At 34.1% G+C, this 27895-nt stretch overlaps 1 protein-coding gene across 1 annotated transcript in view; it reads right to left on the reverse strand.

Moving 5' to 3' along the window:
• LOC129953099 (ubiquitin-conjugating enzyme E2-17 kDa) overlaps window positions 1–27047 on the reverse strand; it is a 28178-nt gene extending 1131 nt beyond the window's left edge. The window contains exons 1-2 of the mRNA XM_056065993.1: window positions 26822–27047; window positions 25974–26037 (exon numbers count right to left, since the gene is read on the reverse strand). Of these exons, the coding sequence (XP_055921968.1) occupies window positions 25974–26037; window positions 26822–26845 (88 nt within the window). The 5' untranslated portion in view covers window positions 26846–27047. The remainder of the gene's footprint in view (window positions 1–25973; window positions 26038–26821) is intronic.
• Between the last annotated feature and the right edge of the window lie 848 nt (window positions 27048–27895).

Here is a 27895-nt window from a genome sequence, read left to right on the forward strand (position 1 = left end):
TTTAGATGATAAAATTGACCGAAAACAATCACGAAGTGCACGATATGGGTTTTAAATTGAACGCCCATTTTCAAAATAAGCCTGAAAAACTAACGCGTGATTGTGCATTTTTCCTAAATCAAATTGAGTTATTTTGAAACTGAGAAATTTCAAATGACAAAAAAGATATATAGAGCAATATAAATAAATAATATGAGTTAGGTGGCTCACCAGTCCTATGAGAACTAGGAACTTACAACTCTTAACCATTCCTGTGTGCGAGTAATGTGCCATTAATTTATGAAATTGTCACCATGAAAGAATAGGCCAAAATTGGACTAGGCGGATGTACCATTTATGGTGCAGTCAAAGTAAATGTCTTAGTACAACCATTGACAACTGCTGAATTTTTGTTTTTTTATTGCATTGAAGATGATCTCGATCTTCGCCGTTTGCTCGCGGTTCTCAAATCGCCATTGTGTGATTTCATTTCGAAGGTAAAAGTGATGGACTGGGGCTCTGTTTTCCAGGTCGTGGGTGGGGCGAATGCTAACATTCTACTTGCACAATTGCTGGAAAGCAGCTCCCACTACATCCACCTTTTCCTTCAGATCTTTAATTATGTAAAAGTCATCGTTAAAGACGGCTTCTTCTAAATTTATTTGCGCTGTCCTAAGCATGTCTCTGTTCTCTTAAGTTATTTGAAGTTTCAGGCACGGAAGGTCATTATCGTTCTTTTTCCTGAATATTTTCTTGATTTTAGGACACAAACTCGGGTCATTGGAATTAACTGACCGGATCTTGAGATCCCAGTACTAGTTAACTGATAACCTGTAATTCTTTTTAATCAACAGATTGACATTTTTTATTGACGACTTCAGTGTCCTAACCTTTAAGTTGTGTGGACCTGTAAGTCGTCTGTAAAAGTTTTTGAGTCTTATAGTCCATAGCACTTATCATCACTCCACGGATACTACCTATAGAAACATTAAATGACGTTAATCCCATTTCCATTTCTCACAAACTGTAGGGTCCTCTGGGCAGTTTTGCGAAATTTACATAGAGTCAACTAGAAAATTAAAATTAAATATGATAAAATAAAAAAATAAACAGAAGACTAGAAGCTAAAATATCATAATCTTAAAAAAAAACTAGTTTTTTACAATGCGACTTGTATTGACTTCTCAAACCTTACGGTCATTTGCGTTTTTCTCTTCTGTAGGTGGAATGGAACTTAATGGAGCGTCAACTCTTTTTTTTCACTTGTTATTCTTTTTTATATATTATACTTTACTTTTTATATATTATATCATTCTATTTTTCTTTTACTTAATTAAAGTTATCTTTGTTTTTATTTTTCTTAAAAAAAAACTACTTTTTTATTTGATGCTTTATATCTTGCTATAGTATTTTATGCAGTTAGGAATTTCTAAATTTAATATAATTTAATAAACAATTAAATAATTAACATAATTTATCATATCAGTCAACGACTAACCATCGACCTGTAAGTATCCTTCGTAATCTATTGAGTGATTTTCTCATTTGTGCTTTTTTTAGCAAACCGGTGTGGTATCTCCAGTTTTACAATTTGTCTCTCTTTCTTGTTTCCGTTTTTTTTTTTATCTTCTATGAGAGATTGAATACGAGTGTGTGCTAACTATTGTTTAATAATTAAAAATAGCCCACAGACTGAGTGCTTTCGTTTCAGGGGGCTACCACTTGACGAGTATTAAGTATTGGCTCAAACCAATAAAAAATCCTTTTTCTAATTTTCCTGAACTTCCCACTACAAGTGTAAACAATACAAAATTCATAGTGATTTCACCTCTCCACAAAATAAACCCATAAGTTCCCTCAACCTCTTCTTACTCAAAAAATATATAGACTATTTTTGTAAAGAGTATGAGAAATTTACTCAATTACGCCATGAAAACCTCCTCAGTTTGGTTAAAACACAAAAACTATTGAATCTTTCTTTAAACTAAACAATCTGGTTAATTTTAACCCAGATATTGTTATTGACAAGCTAAATATATAAGTCAAAAAGAATAGCCTTTGCTCCTTGTCTGATAAACTTCCCGGAAGCTGAAATTATAGCAGAAATGAAACATTAAGGTGTGACCCATATTTATTAATTTACTAACCCAATAGGGTAAGGTGATGCAAAAAAGTAACAGCGATTGAACTCACTGTTTAGATAATATGTGCCACCAACTCTGGCTTGTATGTGTTTAAGGGACAGGAAATTTGAATCTGTGAGTTATTGTGCAGAAGAATGTTCGAGATGTGAAGGACGTGTTGTACATTCCTAACTTGTGCGTTAATTTATTGTCAGTAAGTCAGATGGTTAAAAAAAGAAACTCCGTTGTCTGCGATTCAAAAGGCTAAACAATATTCAGTTGGCTACCACCGCTTCGCATAGGAGTGATATGTTCAAGTTGAATCCACCGAATATTAACGTGAGTATTATGGTAAATGTTAACGTATATGGCCCAAATTAACTTCGATAGTTTGCTTAAGTTGAAGAAAACTATAAAGTTTGTGTGAAAGACAAGCAAACTGGAATGTCTTTGAAGAAAAAGGGAATTCACGAAACAGTAATTCTGGAATTAATCTATTCTGATCTTTGCGGTCCTGTTGATGTTGCTTCTCGTGGTGGTGCACGCTATATCATGGTACTAGTCCACGACTTTAGTAGAACAATCTTTGTTTGCTTTTTAAAAGCAAAGCTTTTCAAAAGTTTGTCGAATTCTAACATTTTTTAAAAGAAAGGCAAAAGAAAATCAAAATTTTATGCACCGCTAGCTATCGTCACTGAGTTTAGCAACCGTCCCTTTAGCAAGTTGATGAAAGAAAATGGAATTCAGCACCAGACGACAACACAGTATACGCCAGAGCAGAGAGAATCAATCAATCGACTATCGAGAGTGCCATGCTACATGTTATTTGACGCTGGACATGACTTTAAGTTTTGGGCTGATGCAGTCTCTACTGCTGTTTTCATCATCAACAATGTGTTGCACCTGAGGAGACTTTTTCTCGACGAGTTCCAAATATGAGTCACGGTTTTGAGTATTAGTCAATGGTACATGTGCCAAAACATTCCCGGGAGAAATTTGATTCAGAATGCTGTATTTTTCTTGTTTACTGCGAAAGACAAAATCATAACATAAGTCGAAGTCTAAAAGATTCAGATTACGAAGAAACTTATTCTTTGGTAGAACGATATACATCTATTCGATTCTTACTAGCACCGGCTGCCAAGTACAACCTCGATATCGATCAAATGGTACTGCCAGAAGGCTTCAACGAGTTTGTGAATTAAAAAAATCTCTTTATGGTCTAAAGCAAGCTAGCCGTGTTTGGAACTAAATATTGGATGAGGCACAACAGAGTTTCGGCCTTACAAGTTCTAAAGTCAATCTTTGTATTTATTACAGATTATCTACGGAATAATGTTGTATGTAGCAGTTTATGTAGATGATCTTCGTATATTGCATAACGATAATTACTAGAAATTGGAATATTAAAAGAACTTGCAAACAGCTTTGAAGATGAAAGATATTCCTATATCGTTTTTTTTCCTAGCGTTTTTTTTTCGGCAGTCAAATTAACAGGCATTGAAAAAAAGGTTTAATTTCATTGGATCAAGAGTTATACATCAACGAAATTCTCAATCGATAAAATATGTTTCATTGTAACTCAGCGAAAACTAACCAAAAGTTGAGAAAGGAGATATACACACAGAACGAAAAGGAGTGTGCTGAAATAAAAGATGTACCCTATCAAGAAGCTAGTATTATGTTTGCAGCTCAAGTTTAACGTCCTGATATCAGTTTTGCTGTAAGTGCAGTCAGTCGATACAACCAGAACCCCGGAAAAGCTCACTAGGCAGCAGTAAAACACATTTTTCGCTATCTGAAAGGAACAGCCCAAATGAAACTAGTTAAAACCGCTGGGAAAGGTCATGTGTGCGGATTTTGCGACGCTGATTGGGCTAGTGACACAGAAGAGAGACGATCTGTTACCGGGTATACTTTCTTGCTTCATAATGGTGCAATCTTATGGAATTCGAAAAAACATGCAACAGTCGCCATCTCGACGACAGAAGCAGAATATAAGACACTAACAGCAGCGACTCAAGAAGCAACCTGGTTGATAGACTTACAGAAATAGCTCATTCCAAATTAACTAGGTTCAACTAACACTCGATGTGATAACAAAAATGCTTTAAGCTTGGCTCACATCATGGAAGAACCAAATAATTGATGTTGAACATCACTTTATACGAGAATAAATTAACATTTTAAAATTATGCGTCAGACTCTTCCTGGCCGAAGCATATTAATTGTTTTTCTGCTCTTGGACTAAGCTTTGGTGTTATTTAATTCAGTGAGGGTGTTTAAATAAACCTGTTGTTTATTTTACTTTAGAATTAGGTTTTCATCAGCTTATCATTTTGTTTATTTGTTTGCTTTGTTGTTATATGTAAGTAAAATCTTATTCTAAAGTAAAATAAACAACAGGTTTCAATTTTTTCCTAAAAATGGTATTCAGTTATTTAGTGCTTATAAATATATGTTTTATATTTAAATTTCGTTAAAAAATTATGACCCGTTTTTTAAGATATCGAGTAAAAAAAAATATATATTATTTTTTGTTGCTATTGTGTGCTTGTAAAAGCAGGAGATACATGCATAATCGCATAACGCAATTGGAATAATATAATTTGGTCGCTGAGACAAAAAGAATAGGTAAGACTGTAGGATAAGACAGGTAAGCTAGAGAAAGGGTTGTAAGATCTTTTTTTTTCAAAATTGTCGACAATTAAATTACATATTTAAAAACCATGTACACACGTCACGGACTAACCTTCAAGCCACGATAGCATTGTTTCACTTTTAGTGTGATTTTCGTTTTTTTTTTTTTAAATAAGCACACACTCAAGGGGATATTATAGCTTGAACCAATTCAGTTGGCCAACTGTCGGTTGCGCAGAGAGAGGATTTACCACCACAAAATAGTTGGTAAGTTTAGTAAAAAGCAATTTGTCGTAAATTTTCACAACTTCCCATTGACAAAAACCAAGTTTAATAACATTTTCAAGTTTTAGAACAAACATTATCTTTTGTTGAGTTAAATTTGACATTTCAGTTCTCTTATACTGAAAACGATAAACGATACGATAATGAAAAAGTTATGTACGTGAAGCAAATTATTAACGATATCCTTAATGATAATCTATTTGACGATTATCGTTTTGAAAATTATGGAATGAGTCCCCTGTGTAGATTTTGGAGTTCATCTTTATTGATATGAAACAAATTGGCAGCTTTAAATTAAAACAAAATGTTCCCTATACCATCAAACTTCCAAAGCTCGGGGAGCACTTTTCCTCGAAAGATCATGCCAATAACAGTCAAGATGATCCAAGTTGATTTTTTTTTTCATCTGAAAAAATTACGTTTTCCCATTCTTTTTTCGTTCTTCAATCATTTTTTTGTCATTTTATCCTTTTTGACAAGTGAAGGTGTTGTTTTGTTTGATTTGTATACAGTTAAGCCGATTTTAAGTAGCCTTTTAAAGAGCTTGGGCTTTTTGTCTTTGATTAAGCTTTGTATTGCCTTTTGTTTTCAATGATTTCATAACTGTCTCCTTTTTTTAAGAAATTGTGAGCAGCAAATGAACCGTGCAACCTGTGTTATATTGGGACCACAAAACAACTTCTTAGTCAACGCATTTCGAATCATAAGTTCGACATAAAACTAAAAGACAGCGATGGCCAGTGTAAGCGTTTATTCTTCAAACTTTGAAGGCGAGCAAGTTCTACAGATAGAGAAACATGTTTCGAAACGATACACGTTAGAAACATTACATATTTTTAATAACAAAAACAAGACTCATTAAACATTTCTGTTGTATATTGCTCTCTTCTTTCTTCTTAAATGTAATTTGTGCTTTATTTAATTTAGACTTCGAAGTGCTAATTATATTTTTTGTGTTAGTAAAGTTTCCCTGAAGATGGCAGCAATTCCTGGCGAAACGTTGGGAAAGTTTATGTAACTTAACTGTTTCATTGCAAAAATTACAGCCACCAAAAAAGCCGACGGAAAACTATAATCCACTAATCACAATAATTACACAAATTGGTTAATAAATTAACTCAATCAATCAAAAATGGTGAGTTTTTGAATCACTGGGGTTAGAAGATCTAAATGAAGGACTAGAACTTGAATTAAAAAATATAAAATATATTCTAAATATTTTTGCGTAGAATTGAGACAAAAGTGAGAAAATTGTCAAGGAAAACGTGACATAATGAAGGAAATTATTGAACGATGGCTTATTCTTGATTTGCTTTTAAGTGCCAAATTGCGTAGTGTACAAGGTAGAAAAACAAGGACAAGTCAACCAAGTGTAGCGCACGCACAAAAACCGACGTCTTCAAGAAATTACATCGCAACACAGCACAGAGGAGCTATTATATATATATAATATACTATACTATTCACCGAGCACTTCGTTCGAGCTCATTATGCTAATGTTGTTTTGATGGAAGCTCTGGACATAGGAACTATAAACTTACATTTGCTATTAGTGAGAATACAGTTAGCTTCCTATTTGTAACTGCTTTTGTGCCATTAAAATTATTGGATATTATGAACAACAACAGAAGCATGAATAATTTCCCGACCTTGTTCAACCCATTTCTGTAGGCATAAGGAACTTATTTTTCAAAAAGAAAATAGTGCTCTTATTATGTCCGAGCATTATTATTGAACATCTTAAAGACTTTCAGATCGAAAATGATGACAGAAGCATAGCTATTAAGTTCACAATGGTAATGACGATGCTTGATAGCAGTGCGGGACAAATGCAGCCTAAAATTGTTTTATTTGTGGAGCTAAACCTTCCCAAATAAACTTACCTTCGGTCTAAAATCAAACACCAAACCCAGAAAATTATAGATTTTGCCTCACCCTAACATTCCTGGATCAGGTGCTTCGAATGTTTACTGCACAAATCCTGAACTGAGTTCCGAGATAACAGGTATAGACAAGTAGCTCATACGGAATTTCGGTATTATTGCAACTGGTCGTGAATTTCATTTGGAAAGATTCGTGAAAATCGTGGAAGATATGAAAACCATGTTCGTTTCAAAATACAGTTGAGAGCATTGTTATAATATTTGAAATTTATTTGAAAGTTACTCACGTAGCAGTACGCACACAAATAAAACCCAAATGTCATTTCGATTCCATTTGAATTCGATTCCTTGATTAAGTGCCACCATATACCTGGATCGAAATCTCAATTCGATTTAATTCCTGGATCTCCTCTTCTAACCAGGGTATTTTTATACAAAAATATTAAATTTACCGTTTTGCCACATTCGTTTTTGCGACGCAAAAGTTTGCTATTAAAATGTCTCGGTTATTTGTCATTGAAAATCCGTAACAAAAGAGTTTTAACAGTACAGGCATCGAAAGTGAACTTGTTTAAAGCTTAGAAACAAGAGGTGTGCTATTTATTTTGTTACCATTGTATGTTTTAAACACCATAAAACCCCTTTACCACACAGTAGCTAGAAGAAGCGTAAACACCTTTCTAACAACTTTTAACAAAAAACATCCTCACCAGCATCGAATAAGAGATACAGTAACATTAATAATACTCGTACACAAATGTTTTTTTGAGAGCAACATACATATATGACATTTTGCGAAATATAACGTCGTTTTAACTACCGTCTTTTTTAACACCGATTTAGCTAGGTGGCGAGCATTCGATATGTCCACTTTTCGATGAATTTTTCGCATAAATAATACTGAAATTTACCGCGGGCATCGAATAGGTTGTCTTTCAGGGCCGCGATGGTTTACGACCTACGACTTAAGAAAGCCCCACAAGAAAAAGGGATCAGATCACACGATCTTGATAGCTAATTTACGCCGCATCGGCGAGAGATAACCCTGACATGAACTGTGTGACAAGTAGCGCCATCTTGTTTAAACCATATGTATAAATTTCCCATATCATCCAATTTAGGCCACAAATTGCTCGACGTTTTAACTATTAAAGTTCCAAGAATTTATAATCAAAGAGCTTAATGTTCGTTTGTGTAAAACAACGTTTTTTTTATGAATTTAAAAACGATGCTGTTGGATTAGAGCAATAATAAGCAGATTAAACTATAATTATATAAAATAATTCAAAAAGTCGAAGACTCTTATCAAGAGCAGCTGATGAAAAAAGCTTATCAATCAAAAATCATTCTAACGAGCCAACTATTTTTCGTTTTTTGTGCAACTTAAAAGCCGGGGAAGATTGTTTTCATTTCTTAAGAGTATCTAAAATCTTTAGAAGATATTTTGGTAGAGTTGTTGAGCAATAGCATTTAAATTAATTATATGTTATTTTTAGGATAGTTTTGCAAACAAATTAAAAACTCACTTAATCTAAAAAATATTTACTTTCTCTGTGCAATAGAAAAGATTAAGTGCAGTCATTGAGTTGTGAAAAAATACTAAACGAAGGTAGTTTTTTTTGGCTCGAAAATACATAAAAGGTAGTTATATTTTTTCAGTAAGATTCAATATTCCTAGGTCAAATTAAAGTGTCAATATATATATGTTATATAAGACACATTGAATATTTCACTAAGAAAGTGGCTCCAATACTACAGAATTACGATGGAAGGAGAATATTTAAGTTAGATCCGGAGTGCATGTCGGCAAGAAAATTAGCATATACCTGGTTAAATATGTAGCTATAAAGAAGGCAACAATGAGCCTCCTACACCGTTACCTCCAACTACACCGAATATTGAAACCAAAAGTAAAAGAATAAAAAATAACTACTATGAAAACTGGCAAAAAGTTTAATAAGTTGTAAGTGTATGAGTGGTTTAAAAACAAAAAAAAAAAACAAGCAAGCAATAATAAGAATCTTAAATGTGAAGCATTAAGAGTACACTTTACCAAAATTCCTAAATCATTTTCCTACCACCATATGATATGATGCAATTTGCACAGCCAGCTTTTAGGCAATGAGATTTTAGAAGGAATAGTACAAAAGGAGAAAATATACGCAGCTCTCATAAATATGAAACCGACGATATCGTTATCAAAATAACGGTAAACTACAATAACATCCAGGGTGGTCATTTTGTAAAACGATTATCGTCAAAGATATCGTTTTGACGATGGTCACACTTCACGTAAGACAATAATCTTCAAAGTGATATCGTCAAAACGATAGCGTTTGCACGATAGGTAAATGGGTCATTAATTTCCAAAATATTAACTAAGCAAATTAAAATAAAAAAGTTTTTCGGCGTACTTGAGTTTTGTTACAAAGTGAAAATGAAAACTCAGAAAGAATATAAAATGAAAACGGTTATGGAGACAATTAAGAGGTAAATCAGACCCTATATCTCTTCCAACCTGTTACATATAGCATTTTTGTTTTTTCTTTTTTACTTGTAAAATAACTTAAACCATTTCATTTTTGATCAAAGTTTTTTTTTTTAAATAAGGGCTTTATAAAGATACTCCAAACAACAAATAATTTGCTAGACGGTGTGCTGTAACTATTAAAACTGTGTGGCGGAAGCTACTAATGCCCTTGCACTAAGCACATTATCTAAAATAGTTTCTGTAACAACAAATATTTCGAAACCAAGTTATGCCCCCAGATAAAATTGAATCTTCCTTCCCTTCAACATAATTGGGGTTATACTCATTGGCCAAGAGAGGAAGCTCATCCATAAATGAATTTGTGTTATGTATACACAAAATTATAATTACAACTACAATATCAGACATAAATAACTTTTATGTTATATTAGAGTTTTATCTTAGGTTGCAAAAAAAATCTCTAACAGCCACAATAACAATAAATACCAAAATACAATACAAAATAGTTGGTATGTTATGTTTATCGAACAAGTATTACCTTTCGTAGAGTTCATTTTGACATTTCAGTCATACTGAACAATGTTATACCGAAAACGATTGACGAGACGATAGCGATAATGTTACGTGAAGCAAATTATTGACGATATCATTAATGATAATCGTTTTGAAAATTACGGAATGACTCGCCAGGATACATTCCTAATACCGCAGGAATTCAAAGAAGCGCTTATTTTTCCCATACACAAAAAAGGTAATACAATGGATCTTGTAAACTATACAAGAATTTATTTCTAAAAAACATGCTACAAAATATTTACATCAATTTTGCAGTTGACTTAGATTGTAGATCGACGAACACAAGCTACTGCAAGAATTTCAAGCTGACTTCAGACAAGGATATTCAACCATTGATAACATCTTTGTACTACCAAGTAACGTTGAATCCTGTTTGTATAGAAACACAAATCTGTTTTGCCGATTTTTAGGCTTTCGATACCATCGACTGCAATGCATTGATGTACAAGATCTTTGGATTAGGAATTACATACAAGTTCGGACGGGTACTTCAGAATCTTCATCTGAAAACTAAGGCAGCAGGATGGGAAAGAGAAAATATTTCGAAATGGTTCGAAGGCAGGTTTAAGGAAAGGTTGTATGCTGAGTATAAGCTTATTTGCACTTTTTATTGCCGATTTAATTGATTGTCTTCCAGGCTCTCCCTCACGGGTGACTTAGTGTTGTAGAATCATGATTAATAAACTAGTTATCTACTGTAAATCAAAGAGATTAGTGGTAAGTCTTGAGAAGTCGATGTTAATGGTTTTTCGGAATGGTGGAGGAAGAGTAAACAGTCATGGACATACAATAATGAAAGAATAGAGGTCGTTAAAGAATATAAATATCTTGGCATCAGAATATCCAATAAAAATAACATTGAAAAAAATCTCGCCGATAAATTGCGCTGTATAGAAGGACGAGAGCTGCTCATGAGCTCTATGAGCATAAGAGGCGAGAGGAACACCGACTTCTCAGAAGAAAAAAAGGGAGAGCATGAGAAGCGTGCGGTCAAGGAAGTTGAGAGGTTTAAAAGAAGGAATGAAGTTCGAAAGTCTTATGAACAGCTAAAACGAAATTCATAAGTTCATAAACTTAGAACCGAAGGCTGCAAAGACGAAAGTGGAATGATCATAGTGGAACCGCAGTCAATGCTGAGGATATGGAAGGACCACTACTGCAGACTGTATAACGGTGACGACGAACCGAATTCCGCTGTCAAAAATAGGGTATTAAGACTGAAAGATCATTTGCGCCTCAAAAAAAATCCTTACAAGTCTTCAAGGGAAATAAAAAACAAACTTACGGAACTGTTCGTAGAAGACTTGTTAAAGCTAACTTGCTCAGAGGGATCGATGGAATGTTTTTTTTTGTAAAAGTTATCGTCTGGCATTTTAAAAGGTTGAGTGAAAGGTTATTTTTCCCACACCAAAATGTAAAACCATCAATGTCGGCTTGTAAAAGAATACGATCATGGTTGAACTTTATTATTTTAAAAATCTTCATTTCGTCAGCAAAAACGAGGAGTTCACTTCAGCGTAGACATGACGATACATCGTTAATAGACAGAATGAACAGAAAAGGGACAAGATGGCTTCCCTGGGAAACACCAGATTGAGCAACAAAAACTTCAGAATGACAATTTCAAAATTTTACCTCATAGGATCTGTTTTCAAGGTTGATTTAATCCAAGCTAAGAAAAATGGTGGAAAACCAAGAGCTTTAAGTTTACTATTAAAGTTCGGAATGTTTTCTAAACCGCTTGATTTTTTATTGTTAAGTTTACGAAATATTTGTGTCAATTCGTCTTGTAGTGCATGGTCCGTTCTACTGTAAGTTCATTTGCCTTAAGATTATCAGTAAATCTTGAGAGTATCGGTATTTTGCTACTGTAAAATCTTGACAATTCGGTATTTACCTCGCCAGTTTTGGTGCTAGTAAGTTCTTTAGCATGAATTGACTCAAGTTGAGATCCTACAAGATTAAGTTTATCTGCTTCAACATCTACGATAAAAGATTCATCGATGATTGGGCATTGTTGACTGTAAATCCCAGCTTGAGAAAGTAGTGTTTGCGATGATGGTATTTTGAGCTTATGTATTTTAACATTATTCGATTGTTTGTAAATCTGTTTTATTTTTGGAAACATGTTTCTTGAATAATAATTGTTAATACTATTTTCGAACTGTTGGCGTAAAAAAACTTTTACTTTTCTCAAGAGGGATTTTAATCATACTAGCTCTGCACTTTGGACATTCTCTTGAAACTGGCGACGTATTCTGTTTATTTGTGTAGTGTATTTATGTCCCGGTTTAAATAACATTCCATATTGTTCTTTGATTTAACTTTCGGAACTGACGACTCCATAGCTTGTAATACCACCGTATTGAGATTCCCGATATAGAAATCACACTCCTCGTTCTTAGATACCTATTGCTAGAAATGTTAGAAAAGGCAGTGCAGTTCCTATATTTTGTGGTGGAGCAACGCTGAAACAGAAACCAATCAGTCTGCCTAAAATTGAATTTAGGGACTTCGTGTCGTGTTGAGAAGCTAGACATCAAGTTGTCAGCAAATTTCAATGACATTACTATTGCCTTATGATCGCTATCATACAGCAATAGCGACATTTTATTGTCACGGACCTTTTGTATTTACAATCGTGCGTCCGTGATGCAAAGATCTAAGTACGAATTTCCACGAGGATAACTTGATGTTACAGGGCTATATAATATAAATATTATATAATATAAAATAAAGAAATTAATTGGGTGGCGCCACCATGCCTATTCTACTTAAAACTAAACCCTAAAACTATAAAACAGTCCAACGCACTAACCATCATGCCACGGGTACTAATACTATTTATTTGGTTTACTTTAAGAGACCTGTGTAGAAAGCTGCCTCTTTCATTAGCCCTTGAATCTAACCAGTTTGGATGTTTTGCATTAAGGTCTCATGCTAAGACGAAATAACTATCCAAACTATCTAGCCTTACATTTTCGAATAATTTTTCGATCTCAACTTTAAATTCATTGACTGTTGTTTCCAGAGCATATGCTGATATCAAGTAGAGACAATCATTAACCCTTAAGGGCAGAGGGATAATGGTCGTTTCAAGACATCCGAAATTTTTAATATCACTTCGATCGATTACAGTAAATTCTAGTGGCTTACATAGGATCGCGGTTCCTCCATTTGGTGTGGAATTACGTCGATCGTTTTATTCATTCAAATTTAGTACTGGGTCGTACGACTTTCTTCATGTATCCAAAGAGCCTTTTAAAAAATAATTCATGTATTTTAAATAAAATAAATTGGGTGGCACAACAGTCCGTTGTGAACCAGGGTCTAGTCACTTACAACTCGCAACCATTCCTGTGTGCGAGTACTGCTGTCAGGAATAGAACGGACCTACAATTTTAGGCCGAATCCGAACGGCTAATTTGAGAAAGTACTTTTTAACGACAAGAATTACCCTTGAAGAAATTGTTAATTCCTCGCAAGAGGCAGTACCCGAGAAAATTATTTTTTTTTTTAAATTAAGGTGGCACAGGAAAGGATTGAACCCAAGACCTCTTGCATGACAGTCCAACGCACTAACTATCATGCCACGGGTACCACCATGTATTTTAAGTTTTAAAAATGTACCTGCAGGAAAGCTTGTTTTCAAAAATTTAAATGTCATTTGATTTTTCAAAAAAACTTTAGAAAGAAATTTTCAAAATTGTTATTTGAAAATCATTAGAGCGGTTTTTTAAAACAAATTTGTTATAAGTAAAATTTTTAAAACAAAGTTTACAAGTATTTTGGTATGCAGTTATTTAAAGCTTATCAATATACATTTTACATTTCGTAAACAAATGATGACCAGTTTTAAAATATAAAAATGTATTTGTGTTTATTATTGAGACTGCATAAGAGCTTTTGCAGAAAAATTATTGAAAGAAGCCAAATTTAGAAAAAAAAAAATAAACGAAAATCTAAAAAAGAATTATCGGTTTGTTTTTTAGAAAATTTGAATTTTCGATTTTTGATCAAACTATTTTTATTGGGACTAGTCTCATTTTTAGTCTTGAAAGAATGAAAAAGAAAACGGCTAACGCTAATCGGCTCAAACCCCTAATTTCCAAATTTAAAGTTGATCGACCTAATGTTTTGATCAGTAGGGGCCAGAGCAGACAGACGGACCGATTCGGGGGACCCACTTTTGTCGTCTTTTCTATCATCGTAGTATCATGTTAGATTGAAATCTCGAGTTCGAAATGTTTACGAATGCAAAACTTGCCATATAGTTCCTATATGTCGCAAGTAAATAACAACTTAATGAATTAGCCCCAAAAAGGCAATTATAAGGGTTTTTGGAATTATAAAAAATTGTATTTTTGAAACGTAATAGATTGATTTTGAACTCGGTTTTAAACTAAGTCCATCAAAAACTTTAGAAAACTTATAATTTGACTGCCACCTATATTACTATGCCGACCAATGTTATTACAGACCTTGACAACCATCCAAACACAGAAGTTCAACAAATCTTTCAATAACAAATAAAACCTATAGGTACCTTTAGTTTCGAGCCATTGAGACATTATCTACAACAAAGATATAATCATGTAAGATAGATATTATACACTCCGCCTCAACTGAATTGCATAAATTAAGGATCGTTTGTCGTTAAACTGACGACTAACCTCATAAATTGTGGGTCCCAACCAAACCCAAGTATAATTAATAATGTTTAAGGTCAGATGAATACGGCAGCCATTGAAGGAAGTGTACATTTATCCCTCTATCCAAGCTTTTATTTTTTACACCGAGTGAATAATCGCGTTATCATGTTGATAAGAAAAGTTTATGGGTCAAACTCTTAAAGAATATTTCTTTCCAAGGTTCCATTTTCATTATTACTAACAAATCTCTATATCACAACGCATCCTTCAGGGCTCGATAAAGCTTTAAAAACCTTTTTATTTCTCAAATCGTGAGAATAAAAGTTTGACTCATCAAGGCCATCGAAATTAAATAGTCTGAAAAAACACGTGATACCATTCTTCTTCCCAGTATTGGAAGCGCGGTCTTTCGTTAGTTTGATTCGATTAAGATGGCTCGGGTTTTTAAAACTCTTAAAACTGTTGAGCAATTTGCTTTTACGCCAATTTGTTTTATTAAAATAATAATAATCTGATGCATACCGTAAAACTGCTCGTTTTTTTGTTGCTGTTATTGCGTGTTTTTAGAATCTTTATTTTTAAGTAAGAATTAACACCATTAAAATAAAATAATAATAAACAAAGGTTGTTTTTTTGGGTAGAAAATGCATAAAAGGAAGTTTTATTTTATTTTTTCAGTAAGGTAAAATTTTCCTAAGTCAAATTAAAGTGTTAATAAATATACGTTTTTGACAACAACTTCTGATTTTTAGCAGTAAAAAGAAAGCATGATTTTTTTTTAGAATAAGAATGAAATTCTTGGCAACGATGAGCAGGATAGGGCGGTTTGCTATATAGAACCTATAAAGATGGCTGGAAGCGAGTACTCTGCTGATAATGAAAATTATTGTGTACTTCGAATTCAAATTAGGAGAAACATACTATGTTAAATTGAAAATGGCGTTCCGCCATTCTCGTGAATGTTGCACAGAAAACTGTATTTTTTTGCCACAAAAGGAATGTTCTCTTTATAATACAATATACTCAAATCCTGTCTTTTAGCTTCCTACTTTGCTTTACAAAAGATAATATTATTTCACTCTTTCTCTTGAACTGAATAATTCACAAATTCACAATCTATAAAATTAATTTGTCAATTCTTCACAAGGAGCAGTATTCTTGAAAAAAAATTATAAGTTGGCACAGGTAGAGATTGAAACCAAGACTTATGGCGTGACAGTTCGACAAATGGGAATGCAAAATACAGGTTCTCTATTATGTGTAAACAATGCAGACTAAATCAGTTCCTGAATTGGATTCAATATCGAATCCAATTTTTTGCTTAATACATTACTGAGTATTCCTATTATACACTCAATCGTTCAACTTTTATTTGTTTAACGCTTAAGTCTTAAGTCACAAGTCGAGCTGACGGTATAGCTAATGTATAAATTGTATATTCACCTCCGCTAAAGGAAATGTCTGACATCATCTTCTCCGGAAATTATAATGAGCAAACGAGAAGTTTTCCAAAGTTATCAAAGCTTCAAATTCTCCTTACTTACTTACTTTAGGTTACGCTACAGTCCTGTGTGAACTAGGGCCTCATCCAACAAACTTCTCCATCTTGCTCGGTCCCTAGCTAGATGTCTCCAATTTCGCGCTCCAAGTTTCCATTGGTTTCCATGCGCTCTACGTGACCCAGCCATATTAGTCGTTGGACTTTTACCCTTCTGGCTAAGTCTATGTCGCCGTACAGCTCGTCGTTACATCTTCTCCTCCAATCCCCTTTTATGCATACGGAACCGTAGACCAAACGAAAAACTTTTCTCTTAAAACGATCATGCTTCTGCACCGTATAGCAGGACGGGAATGATAAGGGTCTTATATAGCGACACTTTGGTCCTTCGAGAGAGGACTTTTCAACTTAACTGCTTTCTTAGCCCAAAGAAACAGCGGTTAGCAAGTTATTCTTCGTTTGATCTCAGCGCTGGTGTTGTTTTCTGCGTTTGCAGCGGAACCTAGGTAGACGTGGTCTTTGACTACCTCAAAGTTACGTCTGTCGATGGTGACGTTTTAACCAAGATGTCGGGTCCTTTCTTGACGACAGCATGTACTTTGTTTTGCCTTCATTAACCGTTAAACCCATTTTTGGCGCCTCTGCTTCAATACTCACAAAAGCCTCATCGACATCACGCTGAGTTCTTCCGATTATGTCAATTTCATCAGCATATGCTAGTAATTGGACAGACTTTTGAAAGATAGTGCCTTTAGTGTTGACGTGTGAGCTTTGCACGATTCTTTCAAGTACGATTGTAAAAAAATCGCATGACAGCGCATCACCTTATCTAAACCCTTTTTTGACTACGAAAAGTTCCGTTGAGTTAGTTGTGTCCAATCTTAATGGTGCAGCGTAAATTCTCCCTGGTCATCCTGCACAAACGGACGAGTTTAGCAGGAATGCCAAAACTAGACATGGCTCTATACAACTCGTCCCTGTAGATACTGTCATATGCTGACTTCCCAAATTAGAGCTGAAAAAGTTTTCAAGAGACCATTAAGAATGGATACGACTGTGCATGAGAAAGAGTCTTTAAGTGGAGCATACAAATTCAATTATTTGAAGCGACGATTATATCAGGTTTCACCCCACTGATACCTGCTACGATGGGGGTATCTCTCTTTTGCAAAAGGAGTATGGAAATTCGGAAAAATTAAAAGATAAGTTGATGCAACAACTCATGGCGCTTCCAGCTGATCATAGCAAAGCTAACGCAACTAGATTAAGAAATGTATACAATACGGTCATTTCTTGCAGTCGGTCTCTAAAAATGCTTAAGACGATTCTCCTGAAATGCATGCCAAATGAACTCCGAATTGATTTTCACCGAATACAGTAAGCAAGCTTGACAAGAAGCGAAGACGTCAATGATTCAGCTTGCGATACCGAATCTACTCTTTCTTTCGATGGAGACAAACAGGTGAAAAATGTTGTTAGATTATGCACACACCGTTCTCACGCACAGCCATCGACAGCAGCTGGCTACTTCGCTTCCACGCAGGCGAAAAAAATATCTTTTTTTGTAAGTCTGTCCAGCATTCAACGAAAAAGTGCAGCAGCTCGCACACAGTAGCTGAGAAAAAACATATGCTGAAAGAGGATGGTAGGTGTTTTCAATGCACGATGAAGGGACACACTGCAAGATTTTGTAAAGCGAGAGGTTTGTATTGCAAAAAGTGCAAAACCAAGCATCCATCTTCGTTGTGCAACTCCGATATAGCATCATCTGTCAGTGAGGTGGAATTAAAATTAAAAGAAAATTCTAAGTCTGTGGCAATGCTTAATCCAACAATTAATTTGTCTGTGCGGGATATTTCAATTTTAAGACAAAATAAAAAATCATATGTTTTTCCTAGCAGAAAATAGTTCTTTGTCGGCGAGAAATAATTTATTCGTTTGTCTTCATCAATAATGGCAGCTGGCGCACGTACGTGAAAGAAACAGTTGTAAAAACAAGATTTCCTGTGCTAATAAAATGAAAATAGTGAAAATCGTTTTAAAAAGTCAATTTGGGGAAAGATCTGTGGAAGTTATGGCGGTTGTTGTTCCAGAAATCTGCTCAATGTCTTGGTTGCTCCGAAGAGTAAAAGCCCTCAGTTAGATGGCTTCTGTTTGGCAGACTCAAATTTGTGTGAACGTGAGCAAGAAGACGGATTGAGTGTCCTAGTTGGAGCGGATTATTTTTGGAAAATTGTTACTGGAATATAAACGAATAACAAGCCTTTTGACAGCTATAGACACAATCTTCTGGTGGACGCTTCAGGGTTCGTGTCTCCATCTTGTCAGCTCGATATCTTTTGAAGAAATGTGAAAATTAGAGACCATAGGCATACGAGCCGACGAGATGGAGATGAATGAATTCACTAAAGAACTCCAAACTAAATGCATCAGCTAGACGGAGATTAGATACGAAGCGCTCCTACCCTGAAAAAATTTAAATGGACAAGAAAGAAATAGCTCTGGCAAAGCTGTATTCGCTTCTCAGAAGACTTCAAAGAGAACCAGCTAAACTTTGCGAATACGATATAGCAATGCGACAATGGAGGATATGCAGAGAGTAGTATCGAGTAACCAGAATACTAAGAACCTGTATTATATGCCACACAGCGCAGTGTATCGCCCGTTGAAGACATCTACTTATATCTAAATTGAATTCAATGCCTCGTCTCGTCTCATTTACCATCTTTATTATATCTTTAAATGAATGTTTATACACAGGCTCGAATGTACTTCCAAACATGCTGCAAATTTTGTTGAGTTTTCGGATTGGTGAGATTAATATAGTGGCAGATATTGAAAAGGCGTTTTTGCAAGTGGCATAAGCGGAGAGTGAAAGGAATAGTCATCGTTATTTAGTTTTAAGTCAAAACCAAGACTTAACTACCGATTTATCATCTGAAGCAGAGTATAGCATGACTCGTGTCACCTTCTGGGTTTCCTCTAGTCTGTTTATGCTACCTGCCACAATAGCTCTTCACATCAGTGAGCAATCGAAGGAGTTTCCGGAGACGTGCGACATACTGAGTAAGTCTTTCTATATGGATGATCTTGTTTCAAGCGTGAATAGTCAAGGCGATGCAGATCAATTTTGTAAAGAGGCAAGCGAAGTATTCACTCGAGCATATATGAATTTATGAAAATGGCGTTGCAATAGTTCTGATATCCAAAAATTCTCTCGAATTAACCTATGATTTGGTTCATTCTGTTTTGGGTGTCCTATGGAGCGTGAACAGCGACGAGATGATGATAAATCTTAATTTGGATTATTTGAAAAAGATGGCACTACCTAGAAATTTATTAAAACTTCTAGCGCGAGTATTTGATCCTTTAGACATTTTAAACCCAATTTTAATAAAGTTAAAAATCTCTTTCAGCTGGATGGGACGAGTCATTAGACGCAGAATCCAGCTAAAAATATTTAGCGTGCGTAAAGGACTTAGATCTAGTTCCCGAATTTTCAATGCCTAGGTGGATTGGAATTAAAGCTGATTTGACATCGATTGAAATGCCCATATTTGCCGATGCGAGCCAGAAAGCCTTTGGTGCCATTGCGTTTCTAAAACTGCAGAATACAAGCTTTCAAATTGATGTGAATTTTGTGTGTGCTAAAGCCCAAGTTGCGCCGCTTTAAAAAAACAAAATAGACGATTTCAGCTTGCCGAAATTAGATCTTATAGCTGCCTTGGTTGCCTCTAGAATTGGTTCTTATTATTTACTATTAAATTAGTCCTAAAAATTTTAAATTTGTTAAATTTTTAATTTCTACATTATTTATATTAATTCACAGAGGTGTAGAAAAATGTTTCCGACACACATTCAAGACTTTGCATTTTAATCGAAAGTTTGTCTCCAGAAGAAACTGTCCATTCTAAAACGCCATTTAGAGCATTTGTGATTAAATTTTTGATTTCCATAATATTTTGAGTTTTAGAGAGAACTTATACATCATCAGCAGTTTTAAAGACTTGTGCTTGGTTAAATCGTCGCATATATATTAAAACCCAATAGAGAACAGAACGAGAGATAATTGAGCTCTCTGAGGGATTCCGTAGTGAAGCCTGTGTATAGCAGAATAAGAATTATTAGTATTTATACAATTTTTTTATTTGTAAGAAAAGCTTTAACATAACTGAAAATACTAGGAACCCAATCTTTGAGTTTCTTCAACACTACATGTATTCCTATTCTGTCGAATGCTTTTTCAAAGTGTAGGTCGAGTATTGATGCATGGAGCTCAGTGTTAGTCAACTATAAAAAACAGGGCATCTATGCATCGACGATTACGATTACATTTTTCGTTTTTCGACAATTTTTGTGGTACATAAAAGGAGAGAGATGGGTCGCAAGCAGTCTGGAGTTAGTTTATCTTTGTTAGGTTCAGAAATGGGAAGAAATGCGGCTGTTTTCCAGCTTTTGGGAATAACTGCGGTTTTAAGAATAGTATTCTGTAGAGTCAGAAGTCAAGTCTTTGCTTTGTCTCAGCTGAGATGTTTTAATTCAAAGGGTACGATTTTTTGTCTCTGCTTGGAGTTTTGCAATTTAGTTTATGAAGAAACGCTTCAAGTTCAACCGTAGAGATTTTAAGATAAATGAGTTGGGCTTCGGAATTAGATGCAGGTAAGACGATTGGTTGGGTAGTGGCGTCATATTTCAATGTTTTAATTCCTCTGTAAAATTGGAATCTTCTGAGTATTTAGACCAACAATGAGCAATATATGTACATATGTAGTAACGAATTTCAGTGACTTCCTCATGTTTTTTGGATTCGCGATTTTAGCTGTCTTTCGATTTGCTTCTTTGAAGGCAATCAAATTATGTATATTGATTTGTTTGTTTTTTGAATATTTTCCAGGCTGTTATTTTGGTTTTACGGAGTTCAGCTAATTAAGAATTCCATGTTCTGTTATGTTGTTTTGGGTATGTGTGAGGAATGCCTATGTTCGCAGCCGATCGCATTGCTTCCTTATTATTGTAGAAGAAGAATGTACTGTCAGTTAGAGACTTTCTAATTTTCATTTTGAATATGTCCCAGTTGGCTGAATCTATTTTGAATTTAGTAATGATAGCTGTTATGTAGGTCAGCAATGGTGTGAAATTGAAAATTTTGTAGGAGTTCGGAAGAGCTGCATGTGATGTCGACATGGGTGAGGATGTTATGGCTGGAGAGATGTGTTGACGAACCGTCGTTTAAGATAGAAAGATCGGAATCATAGTTTGATTCGAACTGCAAAAAGGTTATCAATGAGAAAGAAGTGACCTTCCAGTGTTTTAGAGCAAATCCAACTGAGAATATTCGGAAAGGGTTTAAACAAGCCACGAAGAAATGTTTGGTCATTTGTAAAAAATTTAAGGAATTCTTCCTCTTTCTCGGTTCCTACGATTGTTGTCAATGACACTCCTTTAGTTAGCTGAATTGATAAAGCTAACTTGTTTGCAAGGCAGTTCTCCGAAAATTCCACCTTACCAGATAGTTACCTCTTCTTGAACGCGTAAATGATTCCTATGGGACCAATCTATTTTCGAACTCGTACCGTGGGGGGAATTCTTAAAGATCTTAACATTCATAAATCTGCTGGTCCGGATGGTATCCTAGCTATTATTTTGAAGAATTGTTCTTCCACGTTAGCAAAAGCACTGCCTAAGCTTTTCCATCTATCCTTTTCTCTGGGCTCGTTCCGAGTAGTTGGAAAACTGCATTTGTTCAGCCAACTCTAAAAAAGGCGAATCTTCTTCCCCCGCAAATTATCGACCGATAGCACTAACATATCTTCTTTCTAAGGTTATGGAAACGCCGATTAATTGTCAGCTTAAGAAATATCTTGAAGAACGGAAGCTTCTTAATGACCGGCAATACGGCTTTTGTAGCATAGGTCCACTGGTGATCTCATAGTTCATCTCACCATCTTGCTCTTTTATGGAAAATGCGTTCTTTTGGTATTGACGAATCCCTTTTTCGTTGGACTATAAATTTTCTTTCGAACTGCTCAATCCAAGTTGATTTGGACGGATTCAAGTCTAAAACCCATTGAATAAATGCTGGTGTCCTAGGGCTCCGTTTTGTCTCCGACCCTATTCTTCATTTTTTAAATGATCTCCTGTCTGCTACTTCTAATCCAATAGCACGATAGCACTTTAAGCTTTTCATATTCGTTTCCAGACTCACAACCCTCCTCTTCGGATGTTGAACTGCAACGGCAAAATATGATTAACATATTAAATTCCGACCTACACAGCCTTGTACAATAGGGAATAAAAAACCGTGAGGAATTTAATGCTTCGAAAAGCCAATGCTGTCTTGTATCGTTAAAGTTAGACATACCCCCTCCCCCTTACCACTACCTATGAGTGGCACTTGCATCAACGAAACTAAAAATCTAGACATCCTTTTGTGGAGCGATCAGATACGCCATGTCGCCAAAAATGTCTCAAAATGTTTGGGGTTTTTGAGACGATGCAAGAAATTTGTCTCTCCGTCTACAATCTACAAAACTTATATACGACCGAAACTTGAATATAACTCTCATCTCTTTGCTTCTTGGACAGTATTCAAAGAAGAGCTTTTAAATTGATTGGTGACATGAACATTATCAACTTGATTACGTCACTCGAACTCGTCGTAGCTTCTCGTCTCCCTTTTTGTTTACCGTTAATTTAACGGACTATGCTCTAGTGAAATAGAAAGTTGCATTCCTCCCCTTAAACAATTTAACCGTAATACCCGCGCTTCTAAGAATGCCCATCAGCTTACCCTTGAGCCCAACTTCGGACGTACTATGAATTACAGAAATGCAATTTTAGCCGTGCTACGCGAATGTGGAATGCCTTGCCACACTCTTATCTTTCCCTATCATTGCAATGTTCAGGAATTCAAAATCTATGAACACATCAGTAATATTCGATATAAATAGGTCAAATTAACGTGTTAATAAATATACGTGATTCACAACGTATATATATGGCTCTTTTGCTTCTTAGCATTAAGAAGAAAGCATGATCTCAATAAATATTTGATATTTCTTAGTTGAAGGATGTGAAGTTTTGCTATAGAGAACCATAAAGAGAATATGTCAATTCCTCATAAGTGGCAGTATTCTTGAAATTTTTGTTCTTGGACACTTGATATATGTTTATATTTTTTTTTTTTGATAAATGGGTAAAAATTGAAACGATATCGAATTTAATTTGCTTGCTCAAAATATGTGCAATTGCACAACCTGACGTATAGTTTTTAAAAAAATTAGTTTTAATTTTTTGTATAGGAAATACAGAAGTGAAATCGGCTATGGTGATAATTATTAAATGTCACATTTCTCATAGTCAAATTGACTAACACAATGGGCATGTTTAGATAACGTAAGAGATTACATTAGCAGTCAACTGGGACCCTGCTATGTAACTCAATTCTACTATTACGAAAATGGACACCTTTGGAATTTGGTTTAATTTTTAAGGAAACAAAGAACAATACGAGCAAATTGAACGCAGAAGAATAAGAGACAATTCCAACATAATAGAGCTGAGTGAGAAATGGTTTGTGCATATGCATACATACGGTAGAATATTTGAACGTATTCGTAATGAAAAATATATACTTTTGTTTTAGATTTGTTAAGAACTATCGTCTTTCTAAATACAAATTTATTTTCTTACTTAACACCATATCATCCGACATGACTACACGCAGAAAGAAAAATACTGTTCCGATTATCATAAGGTTATCAGTAGCATTGAAGTTTTTGGCAACAGGAGGTTACCAAAACCAAATCGGTGGTGAAAAGAACGCTGGACTTGCACAGCAAACCATGTCAAAAATACTTTCCGAAGTTTTAACTTCAATGATGAAGAAAAACGAAAGGCCAAACGCTATTTTTGGCAAACATCATGAATTTCCGGTGTTATTGGGGTGGTAGATTTTACATTTTACTAACATTTTGACAAAAAAAATTTCGTTCACAAACACATTTCATGTAGAGTGATTATTTTCGATTTTGCCTTGTTTTTTTTTGTCCCTTTTTCTCATTCGAAACTTTATAAGAAAATATTTGGCACTACTAGAACTAGAACTTTTCGATTATCGTTCAGATTTTATGTTTAATCTTAATAATACTAATTATTTTCGTGAAAAGTGCTTGTTCAAGTTACCCGTTCGGATTACTCGCACTCATGAATGGTTGCGAGTTGTCCTATTTCTCAACGGACTGTTGCGCCATATAATTTATTTATTTAGGTATTTAGCTATAAATTTAAGTATCACCCTACATATGTACGTCAAATTCACCCTTTTTGACTGTCATTTACAAGACTAAACAATTATGTTTTTTAACCAATGGATCAGTTATTATAGTGAACAACAAATACAATTTCAGTTCTGAAAGTTTTTGTTCATTTCAATTTCGTTATTTTAGAAACGTTGATTTTGAATATTAACGACTCGAAACAAATTTTTAACGCGAAGGTAAAACGCGTTCTTGGCATCTAAACTTTTGTTTCAAAATTCAATTGACTTTAAAAACAATTTCAAATATTTAATTTAAATAGGAGCTTTAAAGTCTTAGGAGATGATAAGTAAATCATGTCAAGTTAACTTTGCTTAGCATTTTGTATCTCAAAGGAATTTTTGAATTGAAATTGATCAACTATAGATTTGAATTGAAAATCACACCATCAAATTTACTATAATTTCATATCGGAACCCTTTTAATTTTTGTAACATTAATATAAATTTTCGAAACAAAATTAAGTATGTAGATTGAAAATTCAAAATATAATAAAAACTAAATATGAACTAAGGTGGTCCTGGAAACGAATCATCATAATTTGATTACAATTTATTACCTAAATCTTCAAGTGATTTTTAATATCACGAAATAAAATTGCTACTTTTAGTTTATATTTTCACCAGTTAGAACATTTATTTTAATTAATTTTTTTCCAAATAGGTGATGTAAATTTCCTCGTACCTTAGAAATTATGGAAACAATAAAAGAAACAATCTTCGGTTGCAACATCTATTACAATTAAAATTATATTGAAAAGATTACACGAAGAAGACATAGAAAGATTTGTTGGCTAGTTTTTGTCACTCTCTGAAGCTGGGCCAATTTGTTTTTAATTTATGGACAAAAAATGTGCTATGGACTAAATCTGGACTACGAGCATCGAAAATATGCCTCATGTCGAAGAGGACAAGACTTTTAAATGAAAATCCACGCAAGATAATAAAGCGAAACACTGCAGAAAGAAATTATCTCAATAATACAAGGTTAATACAAGGTCCATCAAAGTTTTTTTGATTTTGATCTGGGGTGAACTTAAGAAACTCCTGCCAAGAGATTTACATCTTATTAAAAATTATCAAAAAGTATTAAACATTTAAGACATATGGTTAATTCTAATGGTGCAAAGTAAAATACGGCTACCAAAAATAAAGGTGTAACGACAATGTTTTTAAGGTTAAACACCAATTTTAACCATAGCATAACTCCATTACAAAAAAAAAATGCGATAGGTGCCACTCTTAATTCGTTTAAGATTAACAATTTAGTATGGTATTTTCCAACTAAAGTGTGCAGGTTTAATGTTGTTTTTTTTTTTTTAATTTTGTAAACTCTTCATGAAACACTTTTAATTGCAATAGAATTTTGAAGCGAAGATAGTTTATATTATTTTTTTTTCATTACTGTAGGTAAATAAAATATTTTCAGGTAACATTTACATAGGTATGTATGTTTCTTTGAATGATCCAATACGTCATAGTTTAATATTTTAAAACTAGTTTTTTGAATATGTTACATATTTACTTACAATCATCACCAACTGGTCCAGCAGAGCATTGTGCCGGAGGATCTCTGCCAAGATCTTGTAGTTCCTGAAAATAACATTAAAAAAACATAATTTTTAATACGAAAGAACTTTAGGGAAAAAACATACACATTACAACTTAAATTTTTAGTTTAAGGTTAGAAAATGTATGTTACTTCTAACGATGAAATAAACTTTGTTATATTGCTGTGAAAAACCGTCTCAGGAAGAACAAAAGTTTTTGTTTAGGGTACCAACTTTAATAGTCATATTAAGGAAAAAAGTATTTCAAAACAAATTCAGGTACATAATTCTAGTTAAAGAACTTTTTTTCCTGTACATGCCTAGTGTTTTTTTAAAGATCTCGACTTTATATACATACAAGTTATAATTTCCATAGCTACAAGTATATATGCAAACATATGTACATATATAAAAACAAACAGTAAATATATGCTAATTTTTGAGCAAATATATAGATATATGTATGTATATAAATATATATAAAATCATATATATGTATATATATATATATATTTACATATATAAACTCATATATTTATTCACGCAACGCGCAGACATAAACTCAGTTACCTTTAGTAGTACATACATATGTATGTAGATATAGATTTTATACGTACCTATATATATATACAAAAGAGTATAGATTAAAAACACGTAGCCATATTTACTTAAGTACAACTAAGCTATTAAATGTTTACACATGTATCCGCAACTGATACAATCACGCCTTTTATAGTAATTTGTCATTTAGGGAATTAAAAATGTATAACCAATAACGAAAAAATGTGAGCGAATCGATGGCCACAAAAATTATACTTAATACTTACCTTGTTGATTCTTTTTAAAGCCATTTCCACAATACAGATAGGGTTATGTTTGAAGCGAAAAAAACGAAGAAGCCCAATATTCCTATTTACTTTTCGTTTTTATTATATTATAAACTTTTCGAACAGAAAAGAAATTAAGGCGATATTCCTAAGAACTTCTATATTTGAGAAAATTTTCTGTTCCAGTCCAACTCCGTTCTTCTTCAAAATTCCTTTGTTCCTGGCTGTTTTCCTGTTTTATGGGCATTGACTACTGCCTTGCCGACCTTCAACCACATAAAATGATTTTTAAGTTGATCAAATTCACACTGACTTTGGAGCAGCGTTTACACTTGATATCATGGTATGACAGAAATAAATGTGAATACGCATAAGTAATTGTTCATCTATTATTTTTTTACATGAAGCCTCTACAGGAGTTTTTTTCTGTCCAACATGCTAGTTTTCTTCATTTATGTTTTTTTATTAAAAGGCACAAGAAATAAAAAAGAAAAATCAACTTTTCCGAAATTGCCTTTTAACCTTCACTGTTAAAACAGCATGGAAGAAAGAAACTGCAGACAGAAAATATCTGCAATCTTTTTCTAATAGTATGACTATGAAGTAATTGATGACATTTGCCGTATTTGCAATAGGCGTTGTTCTTAATGCCCAAGCAGAGCCGGAGCACGTCCATTGGGCTCTGAGCAGAGTTTGATCAGAACTCTGCACTTTAATTACGGAACAGGCTATAGCATTGAACCAATAAGTAGTTAGAATTTGACAAGCTGTCAAGTAGAAATTGTGAAGGGATTTTATTAGATTCAAGCTTCAAGCGAGTTAGGGATATGATAAAAGTGTTCCATTTTAATACAGAGCGTGAAAAATTAAAACAATGTTCAGTTGGGCCCTTTACCGTTCCCATTTCTTGCTGACAACATGTACTTTGTTTTGCCATAATTTACCGTTAAACTCACTTTTTCTGCTTCTACCTCAATTTTCACAAAAGCCTGATGTCAATGGGGTGATTTCTTCCGATTATGTCAATGTCATCAGCATATCATAGTAATTGGACAGGATTTAAAAATATAGTGA

This window comes from Eupeodes corollae, chromosome 1, assembly GCF_945859685.1.
Source record: "Eupeodes corollae chromosome 1, idEupCoro1.1, whole genome shotgun sequence".
NCBI lineage: Eukaryota > Metazoa > Arthropoda > Insecta > Diptera > Syrphidae > Eupeodes > Eupeodes corollae.